We start from the raw sequence: 16,813 nt of genomic DNA, 5'->3' as shown, positions 1-16,813 counted from the left end.
TGGTATGATGGTATACACATATATAACACGTACTGACATGATGGTGTATACATATTTAACATGTACTAGTATGACGGTATATATATATATATACGTATATATATATATATATATATATATATATATATATACCAACTTATCAAAGTGAAAGCCAGTTTGCCACGCTAGATTTGAGAAAGGTTAGGCCCGCGGTGGACAGCGTTTCTGCCAGTGCCCATGCTTAAGCAGAGAAGACAGTTGGACCTGGCTCTTGTAATCCAAGCCTTGAGGGCGATTTCACAGAGGAAAGCTTGAGTGCGTAGAAGGCCAGGGTGGAAACTGTAGGCGTTGCTAAAAGCTCTATGGAAAAGTCTTTTGAGACACCAGGGTTGTATAAAAGCAACAAGCCTGTTAGTACGACAGATGCTTGCACTGGTCAAGAGGAGTCCGAGACCCTTGACCTAGCTGCAGAGGAAGAGTCCTTGGGAAGCGACGGAGATGATAGAGTATTTGGGATAAAAAGAAAATTGTAGTTTTAATTTTAGAAGTTTGTAACTTGATTGGAAATGATAATATATGAAATTAGGATTTTCTGAGGTAAACTTCTCCTAGGAGAGGAGGCATGGTGTGTAATCGTGTTTTGAGGTCTTATGTAGCCTAACGATGTTTAAGGCATTGGTGAGACGCTAGTGCTAGAAGTTGAGGTAAGTGATACTTTTGCCAGGGTATTAAAGCTATCAGATTAACAGTATAGAATTCTCAGCTTTATTGGCTTGTCGGTGCTATGACATATAGGCTATACGGCAACTCACGGATGAGCTTATTCTGCAGTGTCGTATCAAGGTATGTACCTGCACGGTATTTAACATAGCCTACACATGCATCATCAGTCATAATTAATGACATCATGTACATGTAGCTTTTTTGATGTAATAACGTCCGTTGCTGACCTAATGAGGACAAAAAAGAATGCTCTAGAAAGGTTCATCTGGAAGTCATTTCATCATGATTTCATAATGCTGGCTTATATAAGATGCTGTGCCATAGTTGAACATGTCATTTGCAATTGAGCCAATTAATGCAGTGGGGATAGCAATGGCATCTGCAACAAAACGAACCATTCTCGGAGTTACAATGGAAGCCTCACAAAGTAAATGAAATAGAAACAAATCTACAAGAGAATTCCAAGATGAGTGGATCCTGGAATATGCATTCATTTTTAGGCATGGCAAACCGCAATGTCTATATTGCCAGGAAACGATCTCCGCTAATAAGAAGACGAACATCAAACGACATCATGTGACAAAGCACAGAGCGTTTACTGCAACATTTCCACTGGAATCTTAAGCTAAACATCAAAAACTAGATAAACTTAAAAAATTACCAATTTCTTCAGAAAATATGCTAGTTTCTTTCACAGCTACTGATAAATGCGCTATAGAAGCTTCTCTCCGAGTCCCAAAGATTCTAGCAAAGCAATGCTTCCCTATTCTCATGCTGAGATTGTAAAAGCATGCATGGTTGAGGCTATAGAAACACTTTTTTCAGATAGGCGTGATGGGATTGGTAAAGTCAAGTCAATACCACTTTCTAGAAAAACTTCCACTGGTAGAATTGAAAGCATTAATGATCATCTTAGAATGACTTTGCTAACCCATATAGACCAGGTGGATTACTTTTCAATCACCATTGATGAATCTACTGATATAATGGATGTAGCTCAATTAGCAGCTTTCGTAAGGTATGTAGGCTACTGTGTGTGCACTAACAACTGGTAATCATTTTTACCATGCATTTGCAAGCTGAAGTCATACATGTGCATTTTAAAAGACAGTAAAGAGACAACACAACTACGGTGTAGAAAATGTTGCACTTGTTTTATGATATTTGTTTCAAAGTGACTAACCCACACATTTATACTACATGATTCTTTATGAAGCATCAGTATTTTTCTTTATAAAGCATGGTATTATGCTTTAGTTATATACCCTGTGTTGCGGATTCTTTGATGGTGAAGAAATGAAGGAGGAGCTTCTTACTTTGGTTGGAGTAGAAGGAGAAACCACCGGTCAGGCTACCTATGATGCCCTTGTTAAAAGGCTTGACAAGATGAAGATACCTCTCCACAAATGTATATCTGTAACAACAGATGGCACACCAGCCATGGTTGGAAGAAATCAAGGGCTCATAGCTAAATTGAAGAAGGATATGCCATCAATGCTAGCATTCCATTGCATCATCCACCAAACTGTTTGATGAGGAAAACTAAATGATCACTTTCAACAACTAATGTGTAAGGCTATAAAGATGATCAATTTCCTCAGAAGTCAATCAGCTCTCAGACACAGAAACTTAAGGAAGTTTCCATAGATATAGTAAACCCTAGATATGCGAATAATCAAAAGAAGTGAGGCCTATAAATAGCATGACACAATGTCATGGTGATGTGCAAAGCGAATCAGCTGATCTATTAACTCCTATTGACTTAGCACTAAAAACTGCTCAATTTTTCCATAGTTTGTGCATCTGAGACTGCATATTTTGTTAAAAATATGTAAAACTTATATGCAGTAATACTTCAACTTACGAGTGGCTTAATGTACAAAAAACTTGAGGTACGAGCCAGCTTTTAAGCAAGTTTTAGCACTAACATACGAGCCATGTTTGAGAAATGAGCACATGAGTCAGTTGCCAAGTATATCGGAGGTGTTTTATGAGAACAGCGTCACTCTGTATTTTTCAACTGCTCAGATTATACTTTTGTACCATGTTTTTTGTGCGCGATTTTCAGTGCAGAATTGTGTGAATTAAAAGTACCGTGCATAGACCGAAAGTTGGCCAGTAAAAGGATAAATAATGCAAAGAAAAAGCGAATGATAACAATTGATATTAAACGGAAAATTATTGAAAAATATGCAAAAGATGTATGTGTGATTGAGCTAGCTCAGCAATATGACAGAAATACATTCACAATTATCAAACACAAGGATTATATTCAAGGCATTTAGTCTGCAAAAGGACTAACCATAGTTTCTAAACGATGCAGCGATCTTCACGAACACTGATGGAGAGACTGCCCAGGCTTTGGATAAAAGACAAACAATTGGCCGGTGACTGCGTAACTGAAACGATGCTACGTAAAAAGGCTGGTGCTATCTATCAAGACTATAAAAAATAGACATTCGGTCAAGTTGGCTAGTGGTCGTGCATTAACCTTTTGTGACGACACCTGTGTGCGTCCTGATCGCAACATGTTGAAAGGGCGACAAAGGCAAACGTCATTAGATAGGTTTCTTTTAAAACAGCCGGCTGGTCGAGAGAGCGAAACAAAGGAAAAATTAGCTAACAAGCGAGAAACTTAAAACTATGAACACAGAAGAAATTTTAATTACGTTAAGTTAAAGATTAAAGTTTGCTTTTAGGTTTGCTTTTAAGTTTGTCTTTTAAGACTTGGATAAAATCTAAATTTATCAAAGTCAACTGTTGTAATGAAGGATAACTTATCTCTCCCTCTCTGGCAAATGCTAGCGCTAGCTGCTATTGTATGTATTTAATTTTACATTTTAATTAATCACATTTCCTTGCATTATTTTTATTTGTTGCTTTTTGAAAGCATGTGGTAAATTAGGACAATAACCAACATGTTCTTTCTGTTACAATATATTGTTTTGAGTGTTTTATTTGCATTTTCAGAGTATGGAAAACAATCAATATATATTTAATTGTTCTATATATAAATAAATTGCACCAACATGCGAATAAATTGACATACGAGCTCAGTCCCTGAACGCATTAAGCTCGTAAGTCGAAGTATGACTGTAATGACTTTGGATGAGAAAGGCAAGAATCTTAAACACATGGTAATGGATAATACTAATGATTTAGAAGTTTCTATATCATTGATAATACAAAGAGTGACCAAATAGAAATAAAACTAATAATGAACTAATGAATCAAATGATATTTAGAAGCAGTTACGCTGGACCACTGTATTAAACACCCATTAGACATGACTGAAAATAACTAGACGAGATAGTTTTTGTCTAAGGTTGGTTGAACTAGATTCCTGCTTTGAAGCGACATAGTGTATTCTAATTTTAGTATAGCGATTTACTATGGTTTTGAGTGGACTGTTGGCATGCACTGTACATGTAAAACATTGATGGAGGTTATGCAATAAGACATATATGTTACTGTCTGTGATGTTACTTGTTTAAAAGCTCTCTGTGTGATACCACAGCTCTCCATGTGTGAACGTAGGCACTTCTCTGCAGCAATACATATTCGGCCTATCAATCTGGTCACCAATCCTCCTCTGTTTTAACTGAGATTAGGGTTATGTCATCACTATTTTTACTTCCCACTACTTCTACATCGGTCAAGAACTTGATACACTCATCACATTTGAGTTAGAAAACAATCCTCATCACCGAACTCCTCATCTTCACCTTCTTCAGCTTTTGTCTCTTCTTTCTTTTTTTTAGCCAGAGAATGTAGCAGGAGTTGGCCAGTTTTTTCATCCCTGCTCACATCCAGATCAATACAGTTAACATTGGGACTTGGTGTGATATCTGCTTTTATGAACAGTGCTCGAAATGCAGATCTAAAGCACTGCACATCCGGGTTATTGTTATAGCCACCCTTAGATCGTATTGTGGAAAACAAAATCTCAATGTGATCTTGGTTGATCTTAAAGGTTAGGAAGTAGTTGATGTAAGGGTAGTTGCTGAAAAGATATTGAGCAATGCCATGTACAGATTTGGCTGCTGACTCAAAACCAATGACGAAATGATGATGATTTTCTTATTATTTTCCACTAGCAGCTTTCAGCTTGGTGTCTTTAATCGGCATAGATAGCTTATGATATTGTTGAGAACTTCTTGTTTTGAGTTGAAGTTCTGTTTTGTTATCGGCAATTCAGGATATACCTGGAGTGTTGTGGGCTCTTCTGATGACATTTCACAAAGAATTTGGTCTTATTGTTACGTTTATGACTTAAAAACTAGCATGCCAAGCGTGCTTTCACTACTAAACTCATTGCTCAATAGAAGGCTTTGATGCTGTGATGCACATAGCTACGACGTCACGTCGTGAAAACAACAGCCAATTATAGGCCTCACTTTTGCTCCATTGTAATGATAGCTATTCGCCAATCTAGGGTTTACTATATCTATGGAAGTTTTTCAAAGAGAGCGATGGCACTTACGAAGATTTACTAACCTACAATAACATTAGATGGTTAAGTAAAGGAAATGCTCTGTCGAGGTTGCGGAGTATTCGTCAGGAGCTTACCTCATTTCTATATACATGCGCAAGCCTGAATGCAAGACAGTTTCCAGAGATGATGAGCTCTTTTAAAAATATGAGTGACCTTACCTTCCTTTTTGACATCTGTGGCTATTTGAATGATTTGAACCTCAAACTTCAAGGGAAAAACAAGACTATCATTAATACACTACCAGCTGTTCCAGACTTCTCCCATAAGTTGGAGTTGTTTCTGGTGGATGTGAAAGGTGATATGCTTCACTTTCCAACTCTAAAAGCATTTTTAGAGGTCGATGAAGAAATGGAGTCTTGTACAGCTGAGCACACTCACTTTATAGAAAAGCTGAAACAAGAGTTTAGCAATCGATTTAGTTAGTTTCAATCTTTGAAACATATCATACAACTCATAAAAACACTTCAGAAAGCAAAGCCTAATAAAGAGTGGGTTACTCAGTTGCCATTGAAAGGTGTTAATGTCTCATCTCTGCAACTGGAGTTGTGTAACCTCAAAGGTACAGATATAGATGAAATTTAGGAGGGGTTCTACTTGAAAGCTTCAACAAAGGCTGAATATCCACAGCTTGCTCAACTAGAGAGATGGTTGTACACTGTGTTTGCTGCCACATATATATGTGAATCAACATTTTCATACATGAATAATATCAAGAGCAAGTTGTGATCCACTTTGACCCAAAGTCACTTGTGTCAGTTCCTAAGAATAGCATGCTTCAGTTGAGAGCCAGACTACCAAGAGATAATGAGCAGCCATAAACAATTCCATGTATCTCACGGACTCTTCTGTAAAACCCAAAGTGTTTGTCATAAACTAGTGCTACGAGAAGTTTTATTTCGAGCCTTTTATTGGCTTTTCAATTTATGTGATAACATCACGTGGCAAAACAATAATCATATGTAATGACTACATCAGAGAAATAAACTGATTTCAATCTACGACAGTTTCGTGGTGGCTGTGATTAACTGTTCATTTTTGAGCTTTTAAGAGCTTGTAATCACATTTCCGCATAGCTTGCACCTACAAAACAGCAGAGTAAGACATGGTGAATCTTTTGATACCAAATAACTGTAATGTGAATTTTGTTGCAAGTCAACCTTTAAGGATTTATGTCAAGGATAAAACCAAAAGTGATATGAAACGTTTTCTGAAAACAAACATACAGCAAAGACTTTGGTTACAGATGCTGGATTATCAAGATCTGAACCTCAAATTGTTCACCAACAATACTGTTTTGACAACAAAAAATTAATTTTATGCTATTTCTACAACCCATGTGGAAGGAAGGCTGCTAAAACTAAAACAGCAATCAAGACAGAAAAGTATTCATGCAAAGACAGATGAGTAAAGCTACTCAGGCATTGCCTAAAATACAGCATAGGAAATTCAAAAAAGACCCCACTGCCTACAGTCTGTTTTTAGTTTAATAGGTTGCAACACAAAACAAATACATTAACCCTTTCACTGTCATCCATGTACAAGTTTATCGATCGGCCTACTGCCAGCCATTTCACTAAAAATGGCCGATCTTGCTTCATGATATGTATATAATTTTTTTTTGATTTTAAACTTTATCTAAAAAAATTTTATTTTATATTTTATTTTGCCAACATGTTAACAAATGGTGCTATGCAAATAATTCAATGTATCTATAGTTTGTGCATTGCTAACGCTATGTGAAGCTATGATCACTATGAAGCTAGAATAATCATCTACAGTGTTCCTTACTCTTACAAAACTATTACGTTCACTACCATCAGAGTCAGAGCTTCTTCTGTACTTATCTGTGCAATCACTAAAATCTAAATCTGAATTGGCTATGATGCATCAACATAAGCAATTCTTTGTTTTCTAACTCGGGAGATACTTATGAAAGTCCTAATTACTCTAAATACTTTGCACGCCAGAAATAAAACAATGTATGTTTTTGATTTGAAAACTCCCAAACGAATTTAAATTGTTTCGTGAATTTAAGCTAATGTTATAGATAAATTTTCGGAAAGCACTGTCAATACAATAAAAATTGTGAAATTCATTGGTTGTGTTGCCAATGAATGATAAAAATAAGTTATTACATAACTGCTGGGATATTCGAAAAAATGCACATATGGCATTTGACCATAGATGGCGCATAAATGCCCATACGGCAGTGAAAGGGTTAATTAAACTACCTGTAAGTCTATTTTGAGCTATTGAGGCTCTAGCAGTATCAGAAGACACTGTTTGGGCAGACGGTACTTTGAGGGCCAAGGAGAGTATACTGTGAGACAAACATGTGAAGGGAGAGTTTTTGAAAACTGGACAGATGAGGAACTACACTTACGTGTAGAATAGATATCAAAGATAGTGACAAGTTAGAAAAAACTTAGTGTACCATCTAAAGTAAAAAACAGCAAGGTATACTGCACAAACACCTATGAAGTGTCAAATGCTTGACAACCATCACAGATGAGATATGCGGAATGGCGCTAGTGTCAGACATGTACTAAGATGCAAAAGATGTGTAATAGTATAGCCTACATGTAGAAAAAAAACAGAACGATAAGGAAACTAAGGGATAATTTAAATAAAGTATTTCAAAGAGTATATATTCTAAGGATTTAGATACACCAATAAAAAATCAGATGGAAGATCACCAAGGCTAAACAACCTCAGATGTCTGAAAATGGTTACGGCTTATTTACTGCAAAGAAAGATGCATAGATGAAATAAGGTCTAAACAGTGAGGCTGGACAAGATACTCCAGAAAAATGATAGAATTAATAATGATGCAACGTTTGAAAAGACGGAGGCAAGATGCTACCAGAGTGGTAGTGGAAAAATTCAAGCTAAACAAGAAATGCCATTAGTGACAAACTTTGTAAAGTTTTGGGCTAAAATATAAAAAGATGAAAAAACAAGTGGTAAAGCCATATAGATTAGAAAAGTGAGACACATGATAAGTGATAAGATCACAAAGGTTCATAAATTCAGTGTTACTAAAAGCTGATCCTAAAAAGTGATCAAAAAAAGAACGACTTGGAAAGCTCTTGGAATTGATGAAATTCAAAATTATTGTTGAAAGACTTTCACATCAACATGGAGGGCAACGTGCTTGGCTATGAATAATTGAGTGAAAGACTAATAAACGATACTTGACTGCTTACAAAGGGTTGAGCTGTACTACTACCAAAAGTAGAGGATCTATCATGTGAAAAATTTTATTGACCAATTACCTGTTGAAACACATTGTACAAAATAGTCACAGGAGATCTGACAATGCACATAAAGGAGCTCGCAGGGCAGAATGAAACATCACATAAAAATCAGATGGAAGATGCAATGGTGTGCTGGGGAGATGTGGCCTACTCGTCGATAATAAATCCATTATTAACAAAGTACACTACTAAAATAAAATTTAGCAGTAGCTTAGTATGCTACCAAAAAGTCTATGGCAGAGTACAGGACAATTGGATATGTAAAATCTACAGCTAGATGCAGTACCAAAATGGTGCTCACCCTTTTACTGGGGAAAGGACATAAACGTTGTTAATCAGTTCTGCGGGGACACAACACAAACGTCTTTTTTGGTATATGCTTAAAAAGCTGCCTTGTAATAATAAGCTTGAAAGACAATACTTTCAACTTAACAGCATATAAAAGCTATCAAATTTAAAACACTGGCATTAAGATATTTACCTATAAAATACAATAGGAAACGATTACCTGAAGGTTTTAACATCCTTTTGCTACAAGCCAACAAAATGCGATTGCTGTTCCTATTGCAACAATATAAAATGGAAAGACCAGTAAGCAAGCGATTCAGTTTTCGAAATGAAAGAAAAATATCTCCATTTGGTTCTGCGATAGTCAGTGATCATTTTATTGATCAATACGTTAATAATTCACATGATAGTAGTGATGTCAACTCTAAAAACTTCAAATATATAGATAAAGGTGTTGGTTAAGGTAGCTTGGGCAATGCTATATCAGCATGTACTGCTGTTGTGATCTCTAGAAAAGTGCCTCATTATAGCAACTCTAATACAAGCAACGCTTGTGCTCCTAGCTCTGATGCGCCAGTTGCTACTATTGAGGGATAAGAAAATGAAGCATATATAATCCCACGGTCTTCTAATGGTTGGAAAAATGTTGCTGACTAGGGTCTGCTATTTTTCCTCTTACTCAAGGCTCAGCTGTACACCACTTACTCATACTCTCCTAACTAGTTTGACTACTCCTTCCCTCCTAATAAGCAAGGTAGAAGTAATTTGCAGAAGCTTATGGTAGCAGAACCTAACGAGAAGAAAAGGTTTCCACATACAAAGATTGGAGTTCTGCAACCACGGTCCAAACTGAATTTATGGACAAGTGCTACTGTAACAGTGGAGCGATGCCGGCAATTATTGGACGGTGTCTGAACATGGGTTTGTAAAAGCTCCAAACAAAGTAGCCTGTTTTTAAAAAAAGCATCACATTATAAAACTATTCAGAAAATATCAGATCAAGCCATTTATGTTCATAAGTTACCAGCCTTATTGGATTGTCAACAAAAGATTGCATGACTGTCGGACAACTTTCAAAGACTTTTGCCCAGTGAAAGAGTTAAAAGCATCTTGAAAGCGTTGATGAAAAAGTGGAAAATGTGACTAGAACAATTGAAAGGGGTAAACCTAAAAAAAGCAGATAGATGAACATTAAAGGAAGTTTTCTTCAAAAACATAGTTTTTTATGTATAAGATTTTGTGTGACAGAAGTTCCACTAGCGATGATCTTAGATGACACTGCTCGTAAAATGTTGGAAGCATCTGGAAAAAAAACGTCAAAAGAGCACAGTCTGTTGGTTGATAATTTGAAAGTGTACTAGCCACACTATGAAAGTTGAAAACAGTTAATGAGATGATTGTACACAAAAGATTGGATACAAGAACATGATATGGAGTGGGAAATGTGAGAAAATTTTGCTCAGTAGAAAAAATTAAGAAAGGGGAGGTTCTCTGAGTTCTCAATGAACAGATGAAGAAACTTCGTTTAAAGAAGAAAGAAAGCTATAAATTTCAAGGAAGTTGAAGTTGTTAAGCTGAGGCGATCAAGGAAGCAGTGTATGTCAGGATAATCTTGGTAGTAATTTATGCGATGGATGTGTTGTTTTGAGCAGAGAGTGATTGTATATAGGTGGGTATATTTCTGACAACTGACTGGAGAAGGTAAAGCAGCAACATAAAAGCAACAGCAGATTGAGTAAATACTGAGTAAACATATGAAACAATGATAATGAGATAAACATGAGTTCAGAGCAAAAAACCGCATAGTTAGAATTACCATATAACACTGATAAAAGGCTAAGTATAGAGACAGATGAAAAGTCACATTACATTCCAACAGGACGTGCACAACTTCACTATCTAAAAACTTGATGAGCTTGACAAACTAACCAAGGCAAAATTTCGAGGGAAGAACATGCAAAGGAAAAAAGCATAACAGAATATCAAACATGATGGAAAGGGAGTGAAAAGTATCGAAGATGTGTATGAGAACGCCACTTTGTTACAAGACATATAAAGACAGTAAGCGGACAATGGTGACTTGGGAGAACGAGACCCAGCTAAAGGAAAATTATTAAGCAAATCAAGAACAGGGATGCGATGTTTATTGTATATGGTATCAACAATGTCTTGGGTGGAGACGGAGCCTACTTGATGGTAAAATAGTAATTGGAATGTGCGGGGATTTCTTACACAAGCTGCATTAGAAACTTAAAAAAGAGGACAAAGAGAAAAGTAGAGGGAAAGAAAAAGAAAAAAATGCTAAGCAAATTCTGCAAACATCTGAAGAAAGTAAAAGTGCGAGTGAAGGAGATGCAATATAAATCTAAGGAAAGTGACTGCAATAATCAATTTAAAAAAAAACAATGATTGAGATTAGAGCATGGAACCAGAACAGAGAGCTCACCATTGAATCAGGTTTATGTATACTGCAGAAAATTCTGTGAAGGAGTGATGCATTTAGCATAAGGGTGCCAGCTACTTGCCAGAAACAGATATATGACAAGACACAATGACTTGCTAAATATTCTGGCAACTGCCTTGACTAAAGAGAATAATCTGATGGGTCATAATCAAAGTGGTACACTATGAGATTGGCTAAAAGAACTGTGTAAAAAATGAGGAAGCAAAGTTCTGTTAGGATTTTGAACAATGGCAGAGAAAGAAAACAACAGCCTGTCAACCAGATGTGGCAATAAAGTACAAAAACTAAAAGCTGATTAGATAAAAGACATAGCATGCCGTAATGCTAAAAATGAATGAAAGGACCAAGAAAATACAACATAAGTGCCAACAAATAGCAGATGAAATGGTGAGTAAAGACCATGGTTCAAAGTAAAAAATCTCAGTTATTGTAAGATGCATGGGCAGAGAAGCCTTTAAGCGAAAGGGTGCAATAAAAAGAGTTCTGAGCACTGATTAGAAACTAGGGCATGTGACATGAAGAAAAATGTTGAAAGCTGTATTAGCAAAAAACATGAGAATAATGAGGAAGGTACTATCAAACATCATTACAGAGCCCATAGGAAGAATTAAAACGTCCGCAAATTTTTGTAGCAAACTAAGAACAAGGCTTTAATAGGCTATACTATGTAATAATATTCTTAAGGTTAGTTGTAAGCCAGCCTAGGCCCTACCTAAAAGCTAGAGAGCTGTCACTGTCTTCTACCGTAGATCCTATTTCAAAGTCTGTGCTGTACCTAAAATTGCCATTTTTATACTGTTTAAGGAAACTTCTGTTCCTACATTTGTCAAGTATGATCGGTCAAGTATGTCTCAGGTATGATAATTCAGCTGCTTATTGCTTTGGGAGCTTTAATGACATCTTTGAACACGCATCTCACAACTGTCTGAGTTGAAATTCTAGTTTTATGTACTTTTGGTTACTGCTATCTTCTGTTTTACACCCGTGTATCGCTTAGTATAACTGTGTCAATAGCATGTGCATTGGAAGCTCTGTAACTCTTCAGTAAAGCTCAACAGAAGGTCTGAGAGGTCTGACAACATTGTTGTCTTTCATTAATCATAACACACCGGGCGGTCAAACATTATAGTAGAACGTATTATGACAGAATAGTTTTATATGATTCCAAAGCATGATTAAACTATGAAAATTAGTTTAAACTTACAAAACTTATTACTGGTCCTTTTAGAGTATGTTTGTGCAAATGCAATGTGATTTAAAGAAAATTGACATGCAGCTGCTTACAAAGTGTTGGGTATTTTAAACTGCAAAATGCTTGTTCACTGCGAGTTTCTTAATGCTTTAGGATCAGGTTGCTTCAATACGGATTTCTTATTCAAACTCTTGACTTGTCGCACACAAGAACTCTCGTCCAATCAGAATGCTTTCTAGCCTCTAAATTAATGGTGTGGCTAGATGATGAAAATTCCGTCAATTGTAGATATTGCTCGGGATAAATGTAGCGACGATCGTACACGTCTTAAGGGGTTTGCTATATAGTGAAAAACATATATATATATATATATATATATATATATATATATATATATATATATATATATAACGGCTATAGTGAAAAACAGCAGTGAACAAGCGAAGCATAACTAGCAAAGCAATCAAAACGCATGTTTAACCTAGTAAATAAAGTTTTCCCAATACAGTCGGGCACACTTTCTTCTCTTTATTCACCAAGACCAAGTCTTGTCTTTGTGCGCCACTTTGTCTGTCTGCAAAACCAACACAGTTAACTCTGGGTACAATTTTCTATCTATACACTAAATCAAACCACCAAATCCACCCCAAAAACTTATACAATTAATCTTAGGCCCAGTACTCTATCTATATATTTTTTCAAACAACCAAATTTAGCTTAACAACTCACACAGATCTCTTTAGGTACAGCGTTTTATCTATACTTTAAATAAAATTACCAAATCTAGCTCGAAAACTCATATACAGTTAATTTTAAGCCCGGTGCCCTGTCTATATATTAAATAAAATAACCAAATCTAGCTCGAAAACTCATACAGTTAATTTTAGGCCCGGTGCCCTGTCTATATATTAAATAAAATAACCAAATCTAGCTCGAAAACTCATACAGTTAATTTTAGGCCCAGTGCCCTGTCTATATATTAAATAAAATAACCAATTCTAGCTCGAAAACTCATACAGTTAATTTTAGGCCCAGTGCCCTGTCTATATATTAAATAAAATAATCAAATCTAGCTTGAAAACTCATACAGTTAATTTTAGGCCCAGCGCCCTATCTATATATTAAATAAAATAACCAAATCTAGCCTAAGAACTCACACAGTTCAGTTTATGCAGATAGGTTTTCACACTGTCTATGCTGTATTACATCTATAGATAGCGGCCATAAATGCATTCAAGCCCAACGAGAGTGCTGCAGCAAGTTTTTTTTATTACAAAATTACTTAAAAATCATTGGTTACAAACCTTGCAGTTAACCAGAACAAATTGTTTCTAAAAAAGCATTTTTAGGCTAATGTGCCAGGAATCTTGTTTATGGTACTAAAGCTTGGGAGGGTTAATTCGTCTAAACGCATCTCAGCGCACAGTTGACATAGAGCATATCCTAAAAATAATGCCTTCCAGTGAACTTCTATTTCTTGGTTGCAGACGACTTTGGCTTTGTTATCACTGTACAATGTAATAATACTTGACGGAAAATCGAGCGGAGAATTTTTTTCTTGAAAAAATATTTCTTCAAATGTTGTTTGGTTTCTGTCCGATTCTTCCCTTAGTTTTTCTGTTTTATTTAATGTGTATCCTTGCACATGCTCAACACTGTTGTCAAGCACTTCGCGGTAAAACAACGCATCACTCTCTATGCTTCCTATTTCCCGCCCAAACATTCGAATGACAGCTCTTGTAGATAAGTCAGTCATTTGCATCGTAAAAAGAACATCTCCAACTGGATAATTTTTGACGATAAGTCGTGGACTTAGAAAGCCAGAATGGTATTCTGCAACAAGAATAACTTTGCTGTTGCATGCGAGGTTCGCAATGCTAATGTATATTCTGTGGTCCCCTCTACCCGATGGCATGATTTTCATGGTATACAGCTGTGAAATGCTTGACAATTCGAGATTTAACCCCATTGATCTACCTGTCATCATTGCTGGAATCTGACGGTTAGTATGTACTGACTGTTGACACAAAATTTCATATAGAGCCGATGACTGCCCTTCGCACAAAATAGATTTATATGTTGGTGCAATATTTTCATAGCATTTGACGGCATATATTAAAATCAGAGTTTTTTCCTCTTCATCGAGGCGAGGAGAAGTCTGAATCAGCACACTTCTTCTAATTATTGAACAATAGATATTACTAATAGTTTCTCTGTTGACGATGCAATATCTTTCCATGCCATTACTCTTATCTTCTATTTGCAATCTGCCCAACTCAACACCATTGCAGACAATTCGGTCACGATAAATTGTGCCAAGCATTTTCGAACCAGAATATACTACAGTATCATGCGCTTCCCAGTATGTGTTAGGTGATGTACAAATTGCAGCACTGATAGTTGCATTTGTCATCTTTGTTTGGCCATTTGTCTGCCGGCCTATAACTGCAATAGGTTGGTTAGTTTCAGCTTTCCTTATTGCATAAAACTTACATGTTAGAAATTCTGAGTTTTGATGTGCGAATTCATGGATAATGAAATTGTTAACGTTAGCTAATGGATTGGGGTCAGTCACAGTTTGGCCATCTGTTGTTCTGAGCATTGGCATACAGCGCTCTGGTTGATTTCGATATCCTGGAAGACCGAAATTAGGATCTTCTGCCTCTCGTTCCCAATCTTCACTCTCAAAGTTTGCCGCCATTCTTTGACTTTCTTGTTTGAATAATACTTGATTTGTGATCATGTCATTTCCACACTCATCATTCTTTAAATTTGTAAAATTTTAGCGCAAGCTGATTGGTCATGAACATTTGTGAAATTTTTGTGTTCTACTGAAATTCTTTTAGATAAATTTTATCACTTTATAGTTGAGTCGTGTAAAGCATAAAACTGATCAACCAATTTTTATAGTTATGCTTTTCCATAACAATAAAATTTAGTTTATCAAATGATTCTAAAACAAAAATAACTTATTTAAATAGATAAAGCTTTTTTAAAGATTCAAATATTAAAGAAATTATTTGAGAAAACTCGTGAAGCCTGTTAATATGGGTAATTTACTGCATGTCTGAGCTTACAGTTGTTGTTCATCAGCAAATAGCCTTTATATTGTCTTTTATAAAATGCTATCAATTTGTCGCTCAATAGAACACTGATTGATCTGCTGCCACAAGTCTGCTGTTAGCTTCCAAGCTGCAAACAATTATTAAAAAGCCTCTGCACTCTAGTTTTATGTATTGAATTTGGTTATATAGGTATTGATGATCAAATTTTGGCATGCTCTGATGTTATAACCTTGGGCGCAGGTAGTTGCGTTACAAATGAATGATTTGATTAAAACTTTGCACTTGGGCCGAGTTAACACATGCCCAGACCTTGTTAACACATGCCCAGACCTTGTTAACACATGCCCAGACCTTGTTAACACATGCCCAGACTTTGTTAGCACATGCCCAGACCTTGTTAACACATGCTCAGACCTTGTTAACACATGCCCAGACCTTATTAACACATGCCCAGACCTTGTTAACACATGCCCAGACCTTGTTAACACATGCCCAGACCTTATTAACACATGCCCAGACATTGTTAACACATGCCCAGACCTTGTTAACACATGCCCAGACCTTGTTAACACATGCCCAGACATTGTTAACACATGCCCAGACCTTGTTAACACATGCCCAGACCTTGTTAACACATGCCCAGACATTGTTAACACATGCCCATACCTTGTTTACACATGCCCAGACCTTGTTAACACATGCCCAGACCTTGTTAACACATGCCCAGACCTTGTTAACACATGCCCAGACCTTAGGTACAGAAATAATTAGTTATTTGTGTAACTGATGAGTTTCTCACTATACGTATTGCACTTGATGGACTTATATCATCTTTTATCAACTTGCCTCATGTAAAACTATGCGTACTTTATTGCCTAGAACAGCTATGCCAAATGGCGGATCTTGATCCGAATGCGGATCTCTGTAGCTTTTTTAGGGATCTTCCAAGATGGCAGTCAAAGAGTACTTTTGAAGTATATTTTGAAATTTGGTTTAAAAAAGATTTTTGTAAGCTTTTCTTAGAATTTTTGTAAATTCTTTGTTTTCAGCATTGAATTTTGTGAAAAACATTCATGGTACACGACTCACAAATACTCCTCTTCATAAACTTCAAGAGTCGCTGTAAGTACCAAGAAACCACACTTCGATAGTATTGTGAAGTCAAAGCCCGCTCTTCATTTTTTTCACTGATATCAGACATATTTAGTACACCACATTCATTCATTGGTTTTTATCCAAATTATGTTACAAAGTTTTTTAAAATCGTATTTGACGCTTTGTTTTAAGATGTACACAAATAATTGCATGTTTATATTTGGTAAAAAAAAATGCACATCTTTAGCTCGTTGT

At 36.2% G+C, this 16,813-nt stretch overlaps 2 protein-coding genes across 2 annotated transcripts; both read left to right on the top strand.

The window, feature by feature from the left end:
* The first annotated feature begins 341 nt into the window (after window positions 1–341).
* LOC137400862 (general transcription factor II-I repeat domain-containing protein 2-like) lies at window positions 342–5,620 on the top strand. Its single transcript, XM_068087206.1, has 3 exons — window positions 342–485; window positions 1,960–2,145; window positions 5,138–5,620. Exons 1-3 carry the CDS (start codon window positions 342–344, stop codon window positions 5,618–5,620), a joined length of 813 nt encoding a protein of 270 aa, XP_067943307.1.
* Window positions 5,621–15,718: 10,098 nt separating this feature from the next.
* On the top strand, window positions 15,719–16,234 carry LOC137400861 (MAGE-like protein 2). The gene has a single exon (XM_068087204.1). It carries the CDS (start codon window positions 15,719–15,721, stop codon window positions 16,232–16,234), a length of 516 nt encoding a protein of 171 aa, XP_067943305.1.
* Window positions 16,235–16,813: the final 579 nt, after the last annotated feature.

This window comes from Watersipora subatra, chromosome 7 (assembly GCF_963576615.1).
Source record: "Watersipora subatra chromosome 7, tzWatSuba1.1, whole genome shotgun sequence".
NCBI lineage: Eukaryota > Metazoa > Bryozoa > Gymnolaemata > Cheilostomatida > Watersiporidae > Watersipora > Watersipora subatra.
This window is presented reverse-complemented; position numbering and strand designations above follow the sequence as displayed.

Bases quoted from the DNA above. Each gene is read 5' to 3' on its own strand.
- LOC137400861 (XM_068087204.1), top strand. From the start codon at position 15,719: ATGAATGATTTGATTAAAACTTTGCACTTGGGCCGAGTTAACACATGC.
- LOC137400862 (XM_068087206.1), top strand. From the start codon at position 342: ATGGAAAAGTCTTTTGAGACACCAGGGTTGTATAAAAGCAACAAGCCT. The intron at 486-1,959 runs GTATTTGGGATA...ATTATGCTTTAG, and splicing joins GAAGCGACGGAGATGATAGA to TTATATACCCTGTGTTGCGG. The intron at 2,146-5,137 runs GTTGGAAGAAAT...TCGCCAATCTAG, and splicing joins CAGATGGCACACCAGCCATG to GGTTTACTATATCTATGGAA.